Source organism: Physeter macrocephalus, chromosome 17 (assembly GCF_002837175.3).
Source record: "Physeter macrocephalus isolate SW-GA chromosome 17, ASM283717v5, whole genome shotgun sequence".
Lineage (NCBI taxonomy): Eukaryota > Metazoa > Chordata > Mammalia > Artiodactyla > Physeteridae > Physeter > Physeter macrocephalus.
The window spans coordinates 12,512,960-12,537,373 of record NC_041230.1 but is presented as its reverse complement, the minus strand read 5'-3'; the positions used below and the strand labels follow the sequence as shown (position 1 = coordinate 12,537,373).

Here is a 24,414-nt window from a genome sequence, read left to right as displayed (position 1 = left end):
CCTTCCTGGAGCCCACGTTCCCGCGAGAGGGGCAGACAAGAGACAAGGCAGTGATAAGAGTTTTGCAGAAAATAAAATGGCGTGAATGTGTTAAGCAGCTAAGGGGGTGCAGGTGTGAGGAGCCCTCAATCTTGCGGTAGAGCTGAAACTGAACCTCATCAATGACCTGATGCAAGTGTCCCCCAGCATCTCGCACTACCTGGGGCCACCCCCGCGGTCTAACCCCATTCCCTCCTGCTGCAATCATGGGCCCGTGAAGTTCCTTGACAAACACCAAGACTCTTTCTCTTTTGTACCTTTCCGTCTTGGTCATTCCGTCGTCGTAGAACAAATGAATATTTATTCCCTCTTTGTATCTCTCAGTCCTTTTATCTCCCTCAGTGTCCCTGTTTGTCTCTTGCTGTCCACCCCCAGCTGCTCTGGGACCCTGTCTTGTAGGCCATAATGGGCTCCTTCCTTGTGCTTGGCTAGTTTGGGGGACAGAAAGAAGCCGGGGCGACAGAAGGGGAGTGAGTGGTTAGGAGCCAGATCACAGAGAGCTGGGCACAGGGTGTACTGTCTTCTAATTGTGGGCGGAGTTAATGCTCTGATCCTGAGCAGAGAATTGATGAAGATTGAGGCTATGGGGGTGGAGAAGAGAAGCTTCTGCAATCCTCCTGGTCTAGGCTACCAGCAGCCAAGGTGGTGAGGAAAAAGTTAGATTGGAGATAATATTTTCCTCCAATACCTTTTAAAAAAAATAAAGGCATAATTTACAAACATTAAAATGCATATATTTTAAGTGATTAGCTTGATGGATTTTGACAAATGCTTACCCTTATCATGCCTGTCAAGATGCAGAACATTTGCACCACCCCAAAATTCCCTCATGCCACTTTGCAGTCAATACTCCTTCACTCCAGGCAACTGCTTCTTCTGATTTTTTTAAAAAATTGAGATCTAATTCATATACCATAAAATTCACCATTGAAAGTGTACAACTCAGTGGTGTTTATATAGTATATTCACAAGATTGTGCAACCGTCACCACTATCTAATTCCAGAACATTTTCATCACCCCAAAAAGAAATCCTGTCTGTATCCACTAAGCAGTCACGCTCCATTTATCTATCCACAACCACCCCCTGCCCCAGTCCCTGGCAATGATTTTCTGATTTAAAAAAATTTGTTTTGTTCTTGAACTTTGGAATTATACAGTTCAATGGGTGTTTTCCCACACTACCAAGCGATTAACACAATTCTGACGCTACCTACCTGGAGACAGCATCAGATTCCACAGGCTAAGTCTCAGTCTCACAAGCCTGTCCTCCTCATCCCCTTTAGACACCAATCTCAAGTCCAGATTGTCACCTGTGCTCCTGACCTACCAGCCATAAATCGGACGTTCCCATGATGCCCTCGTTGGGTTTCATTAATTGGCTAGGGAGGGCCCACAGAACTCAGGAAAACACTTACTCACTAGATTATTTTATTATAAAAGGATTTTAACAGCCAGATGAAGAGATACAGATGATGAGATCCAAAAGGCTCCCAAACACAGGAGCTTCTGTACCGGTGGAGTTTGGGATGTGCCACCGTCTCAGCACGTAGATGTGTCCTAGTTCACCAACCTCGAAGCTCTTAGAATCCCATCCTTTGGGGTTTTTATGGAGGTTTCATTACATTGGCATGATTGATGAAGTCCTTGCTCGTTGGCATTTAAACTCAATCTCTAGCTCCTTTCACATCCTAGGAGGGGGTAGGTGGGTGGGGAGTGTTAGAGAGGAGGAGGGGACTGAAAGTTTAATCCTCTAATCCCATGATTGGTTTCCCTGGCAATCAGCCCATCCTTAAATCACCTAGGGCTTTCTGAAGGTTGCCTCATTAACATAACAAAAGACATCGTTATCTTTCTCATCACAGGAAATCCTAAAGGTTTTAGGAGCTCTGTGTGAGGAATGGCACCAAGACCAAAGATATATTTCTTATTATAAGTCACAATATTACATGCAGTATGCACTCTTTGTGTCTGGCTTCTTTCACTCAGCAAAAGGTTTTGTGAATCATCCATGATGTTGTACATGTAGTAGGATGTTGCTTTTGTTCCTTTCTCATTGCTCAGTAGTATTCCATTTTATGACAATGTCACACTCTGTTCTTTTACAACTCAGTAGACATTTGAGTTGTTTCCCATTTGGGAGTAGTATGAAAAACAAGCTGCTATGAACGTTTCTGTACAGGTCTTTTGGTGGACATAGGTTTTCATTTCTCTTGGATAAAAGGTTTTCATTTCTCTTGGATAAATATCTAGAAGTGGATCAACTTATAAGGTTAAAATAGTTCATCTTTATAGAAAATAGCCAAGCACTTCTCCAGTGTGATTGCACCATCCTACTCCCACCAAAAGGTGTGAGAGTTCCAGTTGCTGTACAACCTCACCAACATTTGTGATGATCTTTTTCACTGTAACCATTTTGCTGGTCATATGTAATATCTCACTGTGGTTTTAATTTTTCTTTCCCTAATGACAAATAATGTTGAATATCTTTTTGTGCACTTATTGGCCATTTGTATAACTTTTGTGAAGTGTCTCTTCCAGCTATTTTATTTATTACTGAGTTGAAAGAGTCTTTCTTATGTATTCTGTATATAAGGTCTTTGCTAGCTATACATTTTTAAAAAAATAAATTTATTTATATTATTTATTTATTTTTGGCGGTGTTGGGGCTTCGTTGCTGTGCGTGGGCTTTCTCTAGTTGCGACGAGCGGGGGCTACAAGGGCTACTCTTTGTTGCGGTGTGCGGGCTTCACATTGCGGTGGCTTCTCTTGTTGCAGAACACGGGCTCTAGGTGCGCGGGCTTCAGCAGTTGTGGCACGCGGGCTCAGTAGTTGTGGCTCACAGGCTCTAGACGCAGGCTCAGTAGTTGTGGCGTAGTTGCTCCGCAGCATGTGGGATCTTCCCGGCCCAGGGCTCGAACCCGTGTCCCCTTCATTGGCAGGTAGATTCTTAACCACTGTGACACCAGGGGAGCCCCCCAGCTATATGTTTTGCAAATAGTTTCTAACAGACCGTGGCTAAGATTTTCTTTAACTTGATGTTTTTTGAAGGGTAGAATTTTCCCATTTTGATTAAATCTAATTTATCAATTTTCTATTTCATGGTTATTGCTTTCTCTGTCCCATCTATCTTTGCCTTCTTCCCCAGGTCAAGAAAATATTTCTCTTTTTTTATAGGTGTTTTATACTTCTGCTTTTCATATTTAAGATTGTGATCTCAAATTAACTTTTGTGTATTGAATGAAGGAGAGATTGAGGTTCTTCTTTTTTTTTTTTTTTTTTTAATGTGGATATCCAATTGTTCAAGCACAATTTATTGAAAAGAATTCCCTGTTGACTTGCTTTGGAACGTTTGTCAAAAATCAATTGACCAAACACTCTCTGACTTCAGACTATGTTATACAGCTACAGTCACCATACTGTATGACACTGGCACAAAAACAGACACATAAATCAATGGAACAGAAGAGAGATCCCAGAAATAAACCCATGCACTTATGGTCAATTAATCTATGACAAAGGAGGCAAGAATATACAATGCAGAAAAGAAAGGCTCTTCAATAAGTGGTGCTGGGAAAACTGGACAGCCACATGTATAAGAATGAAATTAGAACATTTTCTCACACTGTATACAAAAATAAACTCAAAATGGATTGGAGACCTAAATGTAAGACTGGAAACCACAAAACTCCTAGAAGAGAACAGAGGCAGAACACTCTTTGACGTAAACCGTAGCAATATATATATATATATTTTTTGCATCTGTCTCCCAAGGCAAAGGAAATAAGAGCAAAAATAAACAAATGGGACCTAATTAAAGTTAAAAGCTTTTGCATGGCAAAGACAACCATCAACAAAACAAAAAAGACAACCTACCAAATGAGAGAAAATATTTGCAAGTGATAGGACCAATAAGGGGCTAATATACAAAATATATAAACAGCTTATACCACTCAATATATTTTTAAAAGCCCCTTGATTGAAAAATGGGCACAAGAGCAGAATAGACATTTTTCCAAAGAAGATATAACAGCTGGACAACAGGCACATGAAAAGCAGCTCAACTTTGCTGATCATCAGAGAAATGTAATTCAGAACAACGAGATATTACCTCACACTGTCAAAATGGCTATCATCAAAAAGACCACAAATAACAAATGTTTGTGAAGATGTGGAGAAAAGGGAATGCTCGTACCCTATTTTGGGAATGTAAGTTGGTGCAGCCACTGTGGAAGATAGTATGGTGGTTTTCCAAAAAATTAAAACTAGAACTACCATATGATCCAGCAATTCCACTCTGGGTATATATCCAAAGAAAACAAAAACACTAATTTGAAAAGATGCATGCACCCCAATGTTCACTGCAGCATTATTTGCAACTGGCAAGATATGAAAGCAATCTAAGTGTCCATCAAGAGATGAACGGATAAAGAAGATGTGGTGTATATATATATACAGTAGAAAGAGTGAGTGTCCATCAAGAGATGAACGGATAAAGATGTGGTGTATATATGTATACAGTAGAAAGAGTGCAATTTTGCCATTTGCAAAAACATGGATAGACCTGGAGGGCATTATGCTAGGTGAAATAAATCAGACAGAGAAAGACAAATACTGTGTGATAACACTTATATGTGGAATCTAAAAATTCAACAAACTAGTGAATATAACAAAAAAGAAGCAGACTCACGGATATAGAGAACAAACTAGCGGTTACCGGGGAGAGAGGGAAGGGGGAGGCGAAAAATAGGGGTAGGGGAGTAAGAGGTACAAACTATCAGGTATAGGATAGGCTCAAGGATATATTGTACAACACGAGGAATATAGACAATATTTCGTAATAACTGTAAATGGAAAGTAACCTTTAAAAATTGTATAAAAAAAATAAAGATGAGTTTGAGAAGAATTGACATCTTAATACTCAGTCTTCCAATCCATGAACATGATACAGTCATCCCTGCATATCCACGAGGGATTGGTTCAAAGTCCCCCACAGATACATCCAAGGATGCTCAAGTTTCTTATATAAAATGGTGCGGCATTTGCATGTCCCCTATGCACGTCCTCCTGTGTACTTTACATCATCTCTTGCTTACTTATAATACCTACACACAGTAAACGCTTTGTAAATGGTTGTAAATACAGTGTAAAGACTCTGTAAATAGCTGCTGGCACGTGCAATTTTGCCATTTGCAAAAACATGGATAGACCTGGAGGGCATTATGCTAGGTGAAATAAATCAGACAGAGAAAGACAAATACTGTGTGATAACACTTATATGTGGAATCTAAAAATTCAACAAACTAGTGAATATAACAAAAAAGAAGCAGACTCACGGATATAGAGAACAAACTAGTGGTTACCGGGGGGAGAGGGAAGGGGGAGGCGAAAAATAGGGGTAGGGGAGTAAGAGGTACAAACTATCAGGTATAGGATAGGCTCAAGGATATATTGTACAACACGAGGAATATAGACAATATTTCGTAATAACTGTAAATGGAAAGTAACCTTTAAAAATTGTATAAAAAAAATAAAGATGAGTTTGAGAAGAATTGACATCTTAATACTCAGTCTTCCAATCCATGAACATGATACAGTCATCCCTGCATATCCACGAGGGATTGGTTCAAAGTCCCCCACAGATACATCCAAGGATGCTCAAGTTTCTTATATAAAATGGTGCGGCATTTGCATGTCCCCTATGCACGTCCTCCTGTGTACTTTACATCATCTCTTGCTTACTTATAATACCTACACACAGTAAACGCTTTGTAAATGGTTGTAAATACAGTGTAAAGACTCTGTAAATAGCTGCTGGCACGTGGCAAATTCAAGTTTCGCTCTCTGGAAATTTCTGGAAAAAAATTTTTTTTCCCAAGTATTTTTGATCCTCGGTTGTGAGTCTGCGGATTCGGAACTTGTGGATACAGAGGGCTGCCCGTATATGTCGCAATTGACTTGAGTCTGCTTTCTCGCAGCAGTGTTTTGTAGTTTTCAGCTGAACAATTAGCTGAAAGAAGAGATGACAGGATTTATGGGCGGATTGGTTGGGGGTGGGGCGGGGAGGTGAGGAAAAAAGAGAGAAGGCAAGGCCGATTGCCAAGGTTTTTTCCTGAGTTGCTCACTGGGTGTAGATGAGAAAAGAAGGAGCTATTTGCCTCAGGGGAGGAGTAGCCTGGATTTAGACTCAGCTTTTTTGACCCCAGGGCCACGTGCGTTACCTGAAACCCAGCTCTCAGCACCCTCCCAGCCTGGTGGTACCCTGGGTGGGAAAATTCGGGGGAGGTGATTAAGAGAAGCTGACACCTTTTCCCGGGGGCTTTTGGGGACCTGCTCTTTCTTCCTCTCCCTGACATCCAGCTCTCCTTCCCTGCTCCGGTGGGCCGGGAGGGTCTGTTACAGGACTGGATCCTTCCATCAGTAGCCTTTTGGCCCGTCAGTGAGGGTCAGGCAACCCCTCCCTCTCTCCCTGTCACCCCTGGCTCTTCAAGCTAATGAGACCGGCCCTGATTCCCCAGCCAGGCTGCTGGCCTTAATCTCTCCTAGCAGGGGGTTGGGAGGGGGGTGAAGGAAGAAAGGGCCCCTTATGGTGAGACACAATGACCCAGCCACAAGGCGGGATTACGCAGACCTCATGCACGTAGGTAGATGTTGGGGTAGATGGAGATGGAGAACAGACCCATTTGGGTCCAGGAGCTCAGGGGAATATTAACATCCAGGGAGAGAGACACACCCAGAGAAGGCCAGAGAGAAGAAAATTCAGAGGGAGGCAGAAACAAGGATAGTCAGAAGTACAGAACAAGAGAGGTACCAAGATAGGGAGAAAGAAACGAGGGGGAAACCTAGAGAGAAAGAAAGCAAGAATCAGAGGAAGAGGCAGGGAAAGAGAGAGAGAGAAACAAGAACAGAGATTTGAGCTTAAGAGGTTGGATAAAGGAGAGAGGTACTGGTGCAAGGGGTAGGGGAGACGGGTGTCACAGGGTGACAAGGACAGAGGCCAAACCCAAAACAGGGACAGGGCTGCAGAGAGAGTGGATGAGAGACAACAAGAAGGACCAAGACAGAAAGACAGGTAAACCAATAAAGACAGGGACAGAGAGACCCAGAGCTGGAGAATGAGAGAGGGGTACACAGGCAGACTGGCGGAAGTGACACAGCCTGAGGCTCAAAGCAAAGAGAAACTGAGGCACAGAAACCCCAAATGAACACCAAAGGCGTGGAGGGAGGGAGGGACAGATAGGGACAGAGATGGAGATGATACAAGTAGAGAGAGAGAGAGAGGAGAACTCAGGGGAGAAGTTGATATCAAAGAGTGATAGCAGCTGAGGCAAAGAAAGAGGAAAAAGGGAAACTGAGGCAGAAAGGAAAACAATGGGACAGTGCAGAGATGACTTAGCGGGCAGTTAGACTGCTGGGGAGAGAAAGGGTGACCCAGGAGAGGGAGCCAAGAAAGCCCCGCGACCCTCGTTTCTCGAACGATCTCTCAGGAACACCCAACGTTGCTCTCCTTCCTCTGTGGTGGGAAAATAGCCAAAGCTGGAGGGACACCAGTTAGACTTAAGGAGGAACTTCCCTGAGGAATGGGGACTCCTGATCACAGGCGGGAGCTGGGGCCGCCCTTCCCCATCAGCCCTAATTGCCAAGATGTCATGGAGGTGGGGAGGAGAGGAGGGATTAGGCAGACGGGTGCCCCTCCCCCTCCCCGCCAATGTCACCTCCTGGCGCCCAGTTGAGTCCCCACCCGGGCCAGGATTACCCTCTGAGATCCAGGCCACTGGCAAATGACATCACTCCCAGCCAGGGCTTAAAATCTCCCCACGTGAGGGGACCCATTTCCTTCAGCCTCTGCTGTCTGACTACTCCATCCAGGCCACCAGGAGAGCTCCATCCCTACTTTCTGAAGGTGAGTGACTGCAGTGGGACGGGCGGTGTGTGTGTGTGTGTGTGTGTGTGTGTGTGTGTGTGTGTGTTTGTGGACGGACAGAGGAAGCTGGCCCATGGCATGGGGGCTCCAGAAACTTCAGGGGTGTCTTGTTGGGGAGGTGACACGACCAAGCCCTCCAGCTTCCAGGGCTGGGGGGCTTTTCACAGCTTGAGGGCAACTCCCTGGCACGTCTCCCTGTTGTATTTTCTTTAAAACTTACCGCAGCCTGAGACTCTCTCTTCACGTGTGTGTTTATCTGCTCATTGCCCATCTACCCCACTGAACCTTGATTTCCTCCCGGTGCCTGGCCTGTGGGATGCCTACATAGTCGGTGAACAGATGGACGGACGAATGACAGAAATAGAATTGAAGAGACACAAGCACACAGAGAGTCAAGGTTTTGTGGCTGCAGCAGGAGGGAAGAAGGGGAGACTATGAGACTGCCCGAGGGAGCTGGGAATGCACTGATCTGGGGATAAAGTGGGGGTGAATTGCTTACCCGGGGACCTCATTTTCCCCAGAGGCTCTGGCTTTTCCCATGTCCAGTCTTGGGTGATGAGCGCGACACCCAGCTCCTTGTCTCTTGCGTGGTGGAGCCCACGGGGGCTGCAGGGACCCGACAAGGCTGGGGGCGGGGTCTTGCTGGGCTGATGTGGAGTCACGTGGGTCTGTGCGAGGTTGCTCCGAGTCTCAGTTTCCTCATCTGCAAAGTGGGGGCAATGACCGGTTGCCACGGTGATCTAGTCAGATGAGTCACGGGAAGCCCATGTCACAGGCCTGGGCTGCAGTGACAGAGGAGGGGGCTGGCTTCATCCTGCTTTGGGGGATTCCGAGTAGGTTTGGGGAGTCAAGGGCAGGGCTCTGGGGCCCAGATATCTGGGTTCTATTCCTGGCTGTGCCCCTCACCCCCGTGCGTCCTCGAGAATTGACAGAACCTCTCTCAGCTGGGAAACGGACATCTGACATCCATGGGGCTGTGGGGAGAATCTTAAGAGGCCATCCCAAAGGATGGGATTCTAAGAGCTTCGAGGTTGGTGAACTAGGACACATCTACGTGCTGAGACGGTGGCACATCCCAAACTCCACCGGTACAGAAGCTCCTGTGTTTGGGAGCCTTTTGGATCTCATCATCTGTATCTCTTCATCTGGCTGTTAAAATCCTTTTATAATAAAATAATCTAGTGAGTAAGTGTTTTCCTGAGTTCTGTGGGCCCTCCCTAGCCAATTAATGAAACCCAACGAGGGCATCATGGGAACGTCCGATTTATGGCTGGTAGGTCAGGAGCACAGGTGACAATCTGGACTTGAGATTGGTGTCTAAAGGGGATGAGGAGGACAGGCTTGTGAGACTGAGACTTAGCCTGTGGAATCTGATGCTGTCTCCAGGTAGGTAGCGTCAGAATTGTGTTAATCGCTTGGTTGTGTGGGAAAACACCCATTGAACTGTATAATTCCAAAGTTCAAGAACAAAACAAATTTTTTTAAATCAGAAAATCATTGCCAGGGACTGGGGCAGGGGGTGGTTGTGGATAGATAAATGGAGCGTGACTGCTTAGTGGATACAGACAGGATTTCTTTTTGGGGTGATGAAAATGTTCTGGAATTAGATAGTGGTGACGGTTGCACAATCTTGTGAATATACTATATAAACACCACTGAGTTGTACACTTTCAATGGTGAATTTTATGGTATATGAATTAGATCTCAATTTTTTAAAAAAATCAGAAGAAGCAGTTGCCTGGAGTGAAGGAGTATTGACTGCAAAGTGGCATGAGGGAATTTTGGGGTGGTGCAAATGTTCTGCATCTTGACAGGCATGATAAGGGTAAGCATTTGTCAAAATCCATCAAGCTAATCACTTAAAATATATGCATTTTAATGTTTGTAAATTATGCCTTTATTTTTTTTAAAAGGTATTGGAGGAAAATATTATCTCCAATCTAACTTTTTCCTCACCACCTTGGCTGCTGGTAGCCTAGACCAGGAGGATTGCAGAAGCTTCTCTTCTCCACCCCCATAGCCTCAATCTTCATCAATTCTCTGCTCAGGATCAGAGCATTAACTCCGCCCACAATTAGAAGACAGTACACCCTGTGCCCAGCTCTCTGTGATCTGGCTCCTAACCACTCACTCCCCTTCTGTCGCCCCGGCTTCTTTCTGTCCCCCAAACTAGCCAAGCACAAGGAAGGAGCCCATTATGGCCTACAAGACAGGGTCCCAGAGCAGCTGGGGTTGGACAGCAAGAGACAGACAGGGACACTGAGGGAGATAAAAGGACTGAGAGATATAGTGAGATAGAGGAGAGATACAAAGAGGGAATAAATATTCATTTGTTCAACGACGACGGAATGACCAAGACGGAAAGGTACAAAAGAGAAAGAGTCTTGGTGTTTGTCAAGGAACTTCACGGGCCCATGATTGCAGCAGGAGGGAATGGGGTTAGACCGCGGGGGTGGCCCCAGGTAGTGCGAGATGCTGGGGGACACTTGCATCAGGTCATTGATGAGGTTCAGTTTCAGCTCTACCGCAAGATTGAGGGCTCCTCACACCTGCACCCCCTTAGCTGCTTAACACATTCACGCCATTTTATTTTCTGCAAAACTCTTATCACTGCCTTGTCTCTTGTCTGCCCCTCTCGCGGGAACGTGGGCTCCAGGAAGGATGGGATCATGTTCATCCTGTTCTCAGCTGCATTCCCAGTGCCTGGGACAGTCCCAGATACATAGTAAATGCTCAAGAAATCTGGATGGGACGGATTAGTGGCGGAATGAATGACAGAGGGGCAGAGGCAGGTAGAGACACACACAGGGAAGTTGTGGTGTGGTTTCACCGAAAGGACCAGGGACTCATGATTGCAGCAGAAGGGAGTGAGATTGGGCTGCCGGTTTCTTCAGCGATCACATTATTGCTGAGCTGATTACTTTTGGGTTCTAACTAGCCCATGAATCCAGGTTTTCCCCACCTCCCATATTAGGTAGTGAGGGCATCCATCCCAGCTCCTTGTCCCCAATGGACAAGGGAGCCACCCAGGCCTGCAGAGAGAGGGTGAACCAGCCAAGTGGGGGGAGTCTTGCCAAGGGCTGATGTGAAGCCCACCCTTTACTCGCTGTGTGGCCTTGGGCCATTCACATAACCTCTCTGGACCTCGGTTTCCTCATCTGCAAAGTGGGGGCAATAACAAGTTGCCACCATAATCCAGTCAGATGAGCCACGAGGAGCCCATGTCACAGGCCTGGGCTGCAGTGAGTGCAGGCGAGGCGCCTCATCCTATCTGGGGGGACTCCAAGTAGATTTGAGGAGTCAAGGGCAGGGCTCTGGGACCCAAGATATCTGGGTTCTATTCCTGGCTGTGCCCCTCACCCCCGTGCGTCCTCGAGAATTGACAGAACCTCTCTCAGCTGGGAAACGGACATCTGACATCCGTGGGGCTGTGGGGAGAATCTTAAGAGGCCATGTAGCTTGGTGGCCAGGAGGGTGCAGGCTGGGGGGCAGGTGCTGGCGCAGCCGTGCCTCTGCCGCTGACGCGTGTGATGGGATCAGGGACTCTGCTTCTCTGAGCCTCAGTTTCCTCCTCCGTGGAGTGGAGATGACAATAGGACGCACCTCGTGGGAAGTTTTCACTGGATTATTGTTCCCCGAGATCTTATTTCCGAGGTGCCGCGTCTGAGCAGTTGAGGATTCCAACTGGAGGTCCTTACGGTTGGAGGATCTCCTGCCTGACCTGGGGCAGGCACCTTCCTCCCCCAAGGCTTGCTTTCTCCAACTGTAGATTATCTCCAGGACCACCCACAAGACGGGTGTGAGCCTTCAGGCCTCACCTGTCCGAGCACCTGCTCAGGTGGGAGCCTGGACCCCACGGCTGCTGAACCCTAGGGCACCAGCCTGGGGCCCCACTCGCTGGTCCCCAGGGCAGGGATGGTGATTTCCCTGGCTCCACCATTTGGGATTAGGAAACACCATTGCCTTGAAATTCACCAGGCAGGATGAAAAAGGGTTGCTGTCCGGTTCACTGTAAATTGTCAATGAAAGATAGACATTGTAGTTGCTGTCTGTGCTCCTGGAGGTTGACACACGGCGCTGTTCAGAGGAGGGAAGTTCTGGAAACCTCATCCTGTTGCTTAACCCAGAGAAAGGCTTTGCTGGGCATCCGATATCATTTTTGTTGTTATCATTCTTTGCCGACATCTTTTCCACCAAGCGCTTCCTTTTTTATATATATATCAATTTATTTTTTATTTTTGGCTGCGTTGGGTCTTTGTTGCTGCGCGCGGGCTTTCTCTAGTTGCCGCGAGCGGGGGCTACTCTTCGTTGTGGTGCGCGGGCTTCTCATCGCGGTGGCTTCTCTTGTGCAGCATGGGTTCTAGGTGCGCGGGCTCAGTAGTTGTAGCTCGCGGGCTCTAGAGCGCAGGCTCAGTAGTTGTGGTGCACGGGGTAAGTTGCTCCGCGGCATGTGGGAGATTCTTCCCGGACCAGGGCTCGAACCAGTGTCCCCTGCACTGGCAGGCGGATTCTTAACCACTGCGCCACCAGGGAGGTCCCGCCCTTCCTTATTTGATGATCTGAGGAGTGGGCAAACCCTCAGTCTTGGAGGTCATTATCATTATCAGCTGCTTGATTTTGGGTCGCGCACCCACCTCCCCCTGAGGCTCAGATCTGCTGCCTGTGGGATGGGATCAGCCCAGTGAGAGAGATCTAGGCTTTCCTGGAAGACCAACCCCTTAGCCGGGTAACTCTATGTAGATTCTGTGGTAAAGACAGATTCAGTGGAAGTGGTGGCTCTTGTTCCAAGCCCTGCAAATTGTCCCTAGAAGGCAAATTCACCAGCCTCCCTGTTTCCACTCTCTCCGGAGGCTCCAGTGAAGCATCATCGCTCCTTGGAGAAGAGGAAGAGGACAGAGGGGACTCAGACTGGGCGCTGGGAGAGCAGGGCCTCCAGGAGGACTCCTGGGTCCTCACTCACAGCCTGTGAGTGACCCTGGGCAGGTCATAGCACTTGAGACTGAAGATGTTCTTACCGGTGAAATGTGGACATATTAGTAATACAGTCTCTCCCTCCCGAGGTTGTGCTGAGGACTCAATGCTATCCTGCACTGGGAAGTTTTGTATTAGTTATCTGTGGCTGTGTAACAAGTGAGCCCCAAACTTAGCAGCTTAAAACCATAAGTATTTATGATGCTGTATAGTTTCTGAGGTCACAGGAATCCAGGAATTGTGTTCCCGAATGATTCTGGCTCAGGGTGTCTCGTGCTGTTGTAGTCAGATGTCATTCGGGGCTGCAGTCATTTGAAGACTCGGCTGAGGCTGGAGATCAGCTTCCCTGGGGGTTCATTCCCATGGCTGTTGGCAGGAGGGCTCAGTTCTTGCCACACAGACCTCTCCATAGATAGGACTGCTCAAGCATCCTCAGCATGGCAGCTCGCTTTCCTAGAGAGAGAGGGCCAGCCTCAGAAGTCACACTGTCATTTCCACAATATCCTGTTGGTTGCACACGTAGCCCTGCTCTGTGGGAGGAGACAACTTTAGGGTGTAAATACCAGCCACTACCTAGGTCACCACTTGATTCTTAGGATTTATGTGGTGGTTTTGACTTTTATGGTTATTATCAACACTGAGCATCCCCGTGACTTTCCTATCAGGTCCTACATAATCTTAGTCCACTTTCTGCCCTGGTTACTCTGCTCCGGTAACACTGGACACCTTGATTCTCCTCCATAAGACAAAACGATTCCAGCCTCCAGAACTCTGCACCTGCTGTTCCCTCTGCCTGGAGACCTCTACCCCGAGATCCTCCCACGGCTGATACGGAGTCCTTCACTTTGCAGCTCCAAAGTCAGCTTCTTAGAGAGACGTCTTCCCCTGATCATTCACCTAAATTAGATGCCTCACCCTCACCCCAAACCCTGTCACTCTCTTATTACCGCATTTAATTTTTCTCAGAGTTCTTGAAATTTTCCGAAAGCATTTTGATTCTCTAAAAAAAATCTATTTCCTTGTCCACTGTTTGTTTCCCTGACCAGGAACTCGAAGTTCAATCCCATGAGAACAGAGATGCTCTGTGTCTTATTTCTTGCTGTATCCCTAGTGCCTAGAACTCTCAAAAATATTTACTGAATGGACAGCAGAACTTCAATTTATGATAAATAGAACTCTCCCTACCAAGGGAGGGTTGAGAAGGACAGGGCAGTGAGAGAAGGAAGGGGTGGGAGCTCAAATAAATGTCATCCATTTTTTAAGCATTTATTTATTTTTCAGATATTTATTGGGGGGCACTGGGGACAATGCAGGGAGTGAAACATTCCTAGTCTCTGTTCTCAGGTAGCTGACAGGATTGGGGGAGACAGGTAAACTCATAAATATGGCATATTTAACAGGTGTGATTCCTGAAGAACAGGAGAAAGAGTGTGTGCGTGTGCGTGTGTGTGCGTGTGTGTGTATCTGTAATCCCGTTTAGGGTGTGGGCTGGCTTTCCTGGGAATTTATGTTTGAGCTGTGACCTGGAGGAGGAGAAGAGGTTAGTTAGCTGGTGAGAGGGGTCTTTGGACTGGGGGTAGAGGAGGCATTCCTGGCCTGGAACAGCTTATTGGAAGTTTCCAGAGAGGCTGAGAGGTCTCCTGAGGCCATCTTAACTAGGGCGATAGGGAGCCCTGGAAAGGTCCTTTCTCTCACTTTTATTTATTTATTTATTTTTAAAAGGAGAACTTTTAATATTTATTTACTTATTATTTATTTATTTTGGCTGTGCCGGGTCTTAGCTGTGGCACGCGGGATCTTTTCCTTGCGGCATGCATGCGCCACCTAGTTCCCCGACCAGGGATGGAACCCGGGCCCCCTGCATTGGGAGCGTGGAGTCTACCCACTGGACCACCAGGGAAGTCTCTCTCTCTCTTTTAAATAGATGGTATTCTTGGTTTTGTTGTTGAAAAGGTAATATACACACTCATGGTTAAAAAGTAATCCAAACTGTAAAAACAAGATATGGATATAACACAGCTCCCCAGAGGCAGCCACTTTTACTACATATTGTGTCTTTCCTGGGAATTTTCTATGCAGATACAGATATACATTTATGTAAATATATTTTATATGTATATATCGCTGCCTTGTTTTTAAAAATCACAAATGATAGCATGCTATACACTTTTTCCTTTGAAATATATATATATATATATTCAAAGGATATATTCCTTTGACTATCATATATATTGTATATATAATTTAGTAAGAGACCATATCTAATACACACACACATACCTATTGCCAAAGTGTAATAAAAAAAATTTAAAACCTGACTCTTAGGCACATGTAATAAGCACAGGTCAAAGATTTATTTAACTCATCAATGAGGGAACTGGCTGTTTCAAAGGAGAAGGCAAAGAACAGAGGTTAATACCATTATTCAGGAAAGGCATGCCAAACAAAGTTGGTCCGTTTAGATATGAAGCTAGTTCAAGTCCTACAGGGCAGCAAAACTAACCTCTGAGGTTATCTTTTCTACCAGAGACAAATGATTGGCAACCAAACTTCTGGAAGTTACCATTTACCTTGCCAGTGTCTGGATCCTAATCGATAGTGAAGAATCAATTGAACAAAGGTACAGTCCCTAGAAAAGGAAGTAATGCTTGGGTTGGTCTGCTAGATGAGGCTCCAGGACAACCAGGAAGTGACATGCTGTCATCCTTTTGTCTCATTGCCAAGTTTAAGATAATCTTTCTTAACTATATACTAGGGGTCTTTTCAAATCCATTCATAGAGGACAACCTTATACTTTTTAAATGACTTCATAGTATTCTCTTGCATGGATGTGCCATAATCTTAACATAACTTACTTGATTTACATGATTTACTTACTATGTCTCCTTTGGTGGTCATATAGGCTGCTTCCACATTTTGGCGATTATAAATATGCTGCATTAAAAATCCTAGCTCTGGGCTTCCCTGGTGGCGCAGTGGTTGAGAGTCCGCCTGCCGATGCAGGGGACGCGGGTTCGCGCCCCGGTCCGGGAAGATCCCACGTGCCGCGGAGCGGCTGGGCCCGTGAGCCATGGCCGCTGAGCCTGCGCGTCCGGAGCCTGTGCTCCGCAACGGGTGAGGCCACAGCGGTGAGAGGCCCACATACCGCAAAAAAAAATTAAAATAAAAAAATAAAAGTCTTAGCTTGGGTGGGGAGGAATAAATTAGGAGTTTGGGATTAACAGATATACACTACTATATATAAAAGAGATAAACAACAAGGACCTACTGTATAGCACAGGGAACTATATTCAATATCTTGTAATAAACTATAATGGAAAAGAATATGAAAAACAATATGTAGAACTGAATCACTTTGCTGTACACCAGAAACTCACACAACATCGCAAATGAACTATACTCCAATAAAAGAAAAATCCTAGCATAAAGTCTACGCAAACATCTGCTTGCAAATAATAACCGACCACAGTTTTGTAGCATTTACTACGTGTCAGGTGTTATTTTAATTATCCGATGCACATTAATTCATTTGACCCTCACATCAACCTAAAGATGTAAGTTCTATTTTCATTCCCATTTTCTTTTTTAATAAATTATTTATTTTATTTATTTATTTTTGGCTCTGTTAGGTCTTCGTTGTGGCACGTGGGCTTTTCATTGCGGTGGCTTCTCTTGTTGCGGAGCACGGGCTCTAGGCCTTCAGTAGTTGTGGCACGTGGGCTCAGTAGTTGTGGCTCACGGGCTCTAGAGTGCAGGCTCAGTAGTTGTGGCTCACGGGATTAGTTGCTTAATGGCATGTGGGATCTTCTTGGACCAGGGCTCGAACCTGTGTCCCCTGCCGTGGCAGGTGGATTCTTAGCCACTGTGCCACCAGGGAAGTCCCTCATTCCCATTTTCTGATGAGGTGGCCGAGGCACATTGAAGGCAAATTGCTGGCACCAAGGAAAGATGGCATTTTTCTTTGATAAATGTTTCCAATTCGTTCCATCCACGTTGCCACCGCCCTGACATGGGAAACCTGTTTCTCCACTCTGAGGCCAGCCCTGGAGTTACCAAGCCTCTTTGTTTTTGTTTTTTTTAAATGATATTTTATTTATTTATTTTTGGCTGCTTTGGGTCTTCGTTGCTGCGCGCGGGCTTTCTCTAGTTGCGGTGAGCGGGGGCTACTCTTCGTTGCGGCGCGCGGCCTTCTCATTGCGGTGGCTTCTCTTGTTGCGGAGCACGGGCTCTAGGCGCGTGGTTACCAAGCCTCTTTTATCTTTGCCAAGCTGATGGGTCAAAAACGGTTGTGGAGGATCATCGCTTACTGTCGTTTGACTGTGACTCTCCCTTGGGGCGACCATCTGTCCCGATTTGTCTGGGACTCTTCCAGATTTGGCACTGAAATTCCACATCCCTAGAAACCCTTCCATCCCTGGCAGACAGGGACAACTGGTCACCCTACTTTCTGCGTGAGGCTGAACATCGTGTTTGTGGTTCTAGAAGAAGAAAGATCTTCGACAAGGGAGTGGTAGGAAGATTTTTTAAAGGATAGAGTAGGAATAAGAGCTTCCATTTATATGCCCATTACAGCTTTCGCTCTCTGCTTTACAGAGTCTCACTGAAGCTTTGATGACCTTAAGCAGAGGGCTCTTTTATAGGTGGGGAAACTGAGGCACAGAGAGGGGGATAAGTTGCCCAAGGTCACGCACCTAAGAAGAGACTGAGGCAGGATTTGAACCATGCGGTGATGAACTGGGGAGTGTTTGAGTACCCACCCTTCTCTTGCAGGCCCACTGACCTGGGCCCCAGCATCCCTGAAGATCATGATGGCGTATATGAACCCGGGGCCCCACTATTCCGTCAACGCCTTGGCCCTGAGTGGCCCTAGTGTGGATTTGATGCACCAAGCTGTGTCCTACCCAAGTGAGTACAGTCCTCCTCCCTGCCACCCCCAGCTGGCCCCCATCTTCTGGGGGCCTCTGGGGACCCTTGCCCTCAGGAGGAGGATGGGCATCTACAGGGGTGACATCAGGGCCATACACAAGCCAAATGTGTTCACCTGTAAATGCAAAACACCCCTCCACATCTCTTAGGGATGCAGGGCAAGCATAGGGACAGTCACAGAAATTTAGGATAGCTGTTCCCTCTGGGGTGAAGGAGGGAAGCGATCTGGAAGGGGGAACCAGAGGAATCCCCACCTGTTAGCAATGCTTTATTTCTCAAAGCAGGAAGCACTCTGTTTTGGGTGGCACTCTTCTTTAGGTGTTTTTAAAAAAATTTATTAAGTTGACTATTATGGACCTGCCACTTTTATAGGCCGTATATCCAAAACGTCATGTTTCAACTGAATGTCTTAGTGCAGAAGAAATTTTAGAAAGGGGATGAAAATCAAACTCATATACCTCCTTACATGGCTAAAGCCAGTTCTCCTCAGGGAGAAGCATGAGCTCCCCAGTGACAGACAAAGGGGGACCCCATTTCCCAGGGGGACAGAGTGAGGTCTAGAAGTTCAGGGAATCGGCACCCCCTTAGTTTGGGCAGTTGAACACCCAGAAGGGACTTCTCGGCATCCCATGTACGCTCAGGACCTCACATCAGCAGATGAAGAGAATGGGGTCTCAGGTCACCTGAAGGTCCCATTTTCCTGTCCCGACACCAGGCGCCCCGAGAAAGCAGCGGCGGGAACGGACCACCTTCACACGAAGCCAGTTGGAGGAGCTGGAGGCCTTGTTTGCTAAGACTCAGTACCCGGACGTGTATGCCCGTGAGGAGGTGGCTCTGAAGATCAATCTGCCTGAGTCCAGGGTTCAGGTGGGATGTTCTGGTCTCTGGACTCCTCTGGTCCTTCCTGGGACCCAGAGCGAAGGGAAGAGAGAGAGGTCACAAAGTAACAGCCAAAGTCATAAAGGGTCCTAGTAATCCCTCGCCTCTATTATTTCGCTGGCTTCTTCTCTTACACTCTTAGCCCTTCTCACTCTACTCCAGCAACACTGGCCCCTGGTCCTTCCTCTACATGCCCACCAAGCACACTCCTGCCTTAGGACCTTTGCACTCTCTGTTCCCTCTACCTGGAAGGTATATCCTCCATCACCGTCTTCAAGTCTTTATCAACCTATCAAGTCACCTTGCTAGTCAATGAGACCTACACCCCCTTTGGCATTTGAAGCCGCAACTTTCCCCTGCCACCCCACCCTGCTGCCTGCCCTTATCCTGATCAACTGGTTCCTTCATAGTATTTGTCACTTTCTAAATACTATGTGATTTGCTTACTTCCTGTTTATTTATAACCTGTCTCTCTCAACTAGAATGTCAGCTTCACTTGTGTGTCCCCAAAGTAGTAGAAGATGGTTAATCCATGCTTATTAACCAATTGGATGGATGGATGGATGGATGGGTAGATGTATATACGTGCGTTTGCATGATTGTATGTGTGTACGATGTATGTATGAATGTATATATGCTTGTTTGTATGATAGTATGTGTACATCTGTACATAGGATTGAACAGATGAAAGCATGTATGTATGTATTATTGTATGTATATACACACAACTGTATGTATGTTTGATTGTATGTATGTGCATATGATTAGATGTATGTATGGTTGTATGTATGGTTGTATGTCTGCATGTATGCGTGAATGATTAGATGAATGGATGGATGAAGGTATGTGTATATGTTTGCATGCTGTATGATAGTATGTGTGTACATAGGGTTGGATGGATGACTGCGTTTATGTATGTATGACTGTACGTATATACATACAACTGCATGCATGTATGATTGTATGTATGTGCATGTGGTTGTATGTGTGTGTACAACTGTATGTATGTTTGTATGTATGTGCATATGGTTGTATGTGTGTGTACAACTGTATGTATGTTTGATTGTATGTATGTGCATATGATTAGACGTATGTATGGTTGTATGTATGGCTGTATGTCTGCATGTATGTGTGAATGATTAGATGAATGGATGGATGAAGGTATGTGTATATGTTTGTATGCTGTATGATAGTATGTGTGTACATAGGGTTGGATGGATGACTGCGTTTATGTATGTATGACTGTATGTATATACACACAACTGCATGCATGTATGATTGTATGTATGTGCATGTGGTTGTACAGCTGTATGTATGTTTGTATGTATGTGCATATGGTTGCATGTGTGTGTACAACTGTATGTATGTTTGATTGTATGTATGTGCATATGATTAGACGTATGTATGGTTGTATGTCTGCATGTATGTGTGAATGATTAGATGAATGGATAGATGAAGGTATGTGTATATGTTTGTATGCTGTATGATAGTATGTGTGTACATAGGGTTGGATGGATGACTGCGTTTATGTATGTATGACTGTACGTATATACATACAACTGCATGTATGTATGACTGTATGTACGTGCATGTGGTTGCATGTGTGTGTGTGTGTGTACAACTGTATGTATGAATGATCGGATGGATGAATGGGTGGATGAATGGAGTGCCGCATAGCTGATTGCAAAGTGGAGAGCTGTGACTCTGGCATGTCTCACCAACAAGCATCATCATTCCTGGGCCTCCTTCCCGCTCACGCACCCCGACCTCCCCTCTCACCCCCAGGTTTGGTTCAAGAACCGCAGGGCTAAATGTCGACAGCAGCGGCAGCAGCAGAAACAGCAACAGCAGCCCCCAGGGGCTCAAGCCAAGGCTCGTCCTGCCAAGAGGAAGGCGGGCACCTCTCCAAGATCCTCCACGGATGTCTGTCCAGACCCCCTGGGCATCTCAGATTCCTACAGCCCCCCTCTACCCGGGCCCTCAGGCTCCCCCACCACGGCAGTGGCCACGGTGTCCATTTGGAGTCCGGCCTCAGAGTCCCCTTTGCCCGAGGCACAGCGGGCTGGGCTAGTGGCCTCGGGCCCTTCTCTGACGTCAGCGCCCTACGCCATGACCTACGCCCCCGCCTCTGCTTTCTGTTCTTCTCCCTCGGCGTATGGGTCGCCGAGCTCCTATTTCAGTGGCCTGGATCCCTACCTTTCTCCCATGGTACCCCAGTTGGGGGGCCCGGCTCTCAGCCCCCTTTCTGGCCCCTCCATGGGGCCCTCCCTGACCCAGTCCCCCACCTCCCTGTCAGGCCAGAGCTATGGCACCTACAGCCCTGTGGACAGCTTAGAATTCAAGGACCCCACAGGCACCTGGAAGTTCACCTACAACCCCATGGATCCCCTGGATTACAAGGACCAGAGTGCCTGGAAGTTTCAGATCTTGTAGAAGATACTCCTTCTCCATCTCGCTCCATCTCTTGTCCCAACCGCCTCCTTGCACATTGTCTCAACCTGCCCTGGGGAGGCATCCCTGAGAAGGTGGCAGGAGCTGACCATCCCTTCCAAAGGTCATGGCCTCTTTGGCTCCAGTGCAACTTAGCCCAACCCAGTCCACCCCTTTGCTCCTGGGGAGCTCCATAAGTCTTAGTCATTCTCTCAGCCCCAATGCCGTCTCACGTGGAGTCCCACCGGCATTTCTAACCGTGAGCCCCAGACTCCAGAAACTGGTGCTGAGAATTCGCCCTGAGACAAAATTAAACCAAACGTGCAGCTGACTTGGGGTAACGTTTAGGTCAGAATCACGGTGCCCTTGAACAAACAGGTAGGGAGGCTCGATTCCTTCACTTTCCATTTGGGACACTTCTTTAGCGTATGGGTAGAGATCCTTCTAGAAACTCCAAGGACAGACTTTACAAACCCCCAGGATGGAACCTTAGGCCAATTATACAGTTAAGTTCAGAAATTCATTTGACAATTTTACAGATTTCACAAATGTCAGGTTTACATGATAGGCTTAGGGGGCTGTTTGATATATATATATATATATATCATATATATATGATATATATTTATATTTTTTTCTTCTTCTTCTTCTTAGTTTCTTCTTAAAGACATTTCATTATTCATTCATTTGGACCCTGGAAACGGGCATATTTGGTGGAACAATGGAAGGCAAGTTGCCTGTTTCACGTCTGCTTTGTTTTCTTTTGTTTTAGCATTTTCTAAAGGTGAATTTCACCCACATGTTGGAGGAATCGTCGTTGTTGTGTGGGGTGCACCGACTATGGTTGTGGGTATTTCAAAGAGAAGAAGAGGTGGACAGGCTTCCCACCTGTAAATATACAAGAGGCGGGGGTGAGAGATGGATTTGGAGGCAGCCCCACATCCCAAACACACATTCCCTCTTTTAGATGTTCTGTTTTCAGTTTCGATTGTGGGATTGGACAATAAGTAGAGCTTGGCCTGGGAAGTTTTCCTGGGGCAGCACCCTATTTCTTTCAATGAAGTCTGACCCGTGGCCACAGAGACAAGCAGTGTGAGAATTTGAAGAAGGATTCAGGCATCTTGACTCTCTTGGAAGTTTGGTACTTTGGCACCTACCTCCTCAATCTGAGTTCTCCTTTCATTTTTGGGTGGGGAAGGCAGGAGCCACGAGCCTTTCACTGGGGGGGGGGGTTCACAAGGCAAGGGGTGAAAGAAAGTAAGGGGGTGGTGTGCTGGGAGGTGCTTAACAATGGATTCCTGAAAGAAGAGGAAAGCCCTGATTTGTAGTGGTTACCCATTTCCATGGTGTAAATACTCCCACCGTGGCTGATATCAGGGCATCAAGCTGAGGTCCCTGAACTCGGAGGTGGGAAGAGACACTTGTAATCTGTGCTCATGAGCCAGGACAAGCCGGCTCCAGGCCCCCAGTGCAGGAAGGAATGTCAGGAGGAAGGCACGGTGCAAAGACAGGGTGAGAGGCGTCGGATGAATTTTCCGGGTCCAGGTCAGGAGAGGTCCACACAGCCTAGACCCTGAAGGCCACACTGCAATCATTAGAGCCCACAAAGGTGATTTACTCAACATACTTCTCGATCATCTCTCATGGGTCTGAGTCATGCTGGGACATTAGGCCCAGAGTCCACTGTGGGAAGCAGTGAATAAACAGAGAAGGATGGCATATGTTGGGGTACGAGATGGGGGAGCCAGGCAAAATTTTCAGGGTAGAGACAGGTAGGAGATGACATTGTGCTCTGGATCTGTGCAAAAGTTGGGACCGGGATGCCATGTCCGTTAGTCATTTTGCAGAGACTCCCACGCTCTGAGCTGGAGACTGGGGTCTCAGGTGTAAACAAGAGTCTCTCCCTGCCCCACGGAGTTCCCCATTCATAGAGGAGGGTGTGTCTTGTGCAAGCAAGTCAAAGGCAGCTCAATAAGGAGGTCCAGGGAGGGCTTGGAGGATGGACACGATATTCTGGAGGAGGGTGGAAAGTAAGAGTGGCTGGATGGGGGAGTCACAGTCACAGGCCAAGACTTCAAGAGACCCCTATCCTGGTGTCTTCTGAGAGCTCTCTAGGAGTTGGACAGAGGGAGGTGTCGAACCTTTGGGGAGATCCCAGGTTCCTTTCCCTGGGCCGGCCTCCTGAGCATTGGCTCTTCAGATGTCCATTGGGGATTCCTAAAGCCAGGAAGAGTGACAAGGGAATTGGGGACAGAACAAGAGGCAAGGGGCCTCCCTCACTCTGTGTCAGGCCCACCATCCTCCCTTTCCCACTCACTGGAACTCCAGATCTCCCTTCGCTGGCCACCTGTGGAGTGAAAATGATTAAAATGTTGAACCCCGCTTAAAGTCTGGGTGATTTTTTTTTTGTTTCCATGGAGGTGCAGACCTGGGGAAGTAAAAACAAGGATTTCTCTGTGTCCTCCCTCTCTCCCCCACCTTCTTTCTCTGGGGGCATGGGTGCGTCCATGTGCTTTCTCTGTCTGGTCACCGTCTTTTCCGTGATATCTCCCTAAAGCCAATTAGGCAGGGACATGGGCTCCAGACGGCCAGCTTCCACCTGCTGTTACTACCTCACTGGGCCCCTCCCTCGCTGCAAGAGGGTGATGACCATGCTTCCTGACTCAGTGGTCCATGTGAGGTTTATTTATTTATTTACTTATTGATTCATTTATAGCTGCGTTGGGTCTTGTTGCTGCGCGCGGGCTTTCTCTAGTTGCGGCGGGCGGGGGCTACTCTTCGTTGCGGTGCGCAGGCTTATTTACTTATTGATTCATTTATAGCTGCGTTGGGTCTTGTTGCTGCGCGCGGGCTTTCTCTAGTTGCGGCGGGCGGGGGCTACTCTTCGTTGCGGTGCACAGGCTTCTCATTGAGGTAGCTTCTCTTGTTGCGGAGCACGGGCTCTAGGCGCGCGGGCTTCAGTAGTTGCGGCACGCAGGCTCTGTAGTTGCGGCTCACGGGTTTAGTTGTTCCGTGGCATGTGGGATCTTCCCGGACCAGGGATCGAACCCATGTCCCCCGCATTGGCAGGCAGATTCTTAACCACTGCGCCACCAGGGAAGTCCCGGCCCATGTGAGGTTTAAGCCCTCCTCGTCAGCCTCTAGTCCTCTGCAGCTTCATCTCACACCTCCTCCTTTCCCCTTCCATCCTTGCCACTTTCCATCTCTTCTCCCAGGTCACTTTCGATTTCCCACCATTTCTCTTCCA

General features: G+C 47.1%; 1 protein-coding gene across 1 annotated transcript; it reads left to right on the top strand.

Moving 5' to 3' along the window:
• Positions 1-7,902: 7,902 nt before the first annotated feature.
• On the top strand, positions 7,903-21,177 carry CRX (cone-rod homeobox). Its single transcript, XM_007124527.1, has 4 exons — positions 7,903-7,940; positions 17,703-17,837; positions 18,574-18,725; positions 20,523-21,177. Exons 2-4 carry the CDS (start codon positions 17,738-17,740, stop codon positions 21,168-21,170), a joined length of 900 nt encoding a protein of 299 aa, XP_007124589.1. The 5' UTR covers positions 7,903-7,940; positions 17,703-17,737; the 3' UTR covers positions 21,171-21,177.
• Positions 21,178-24,414: the final 3,237 nt, after the last annotated feature.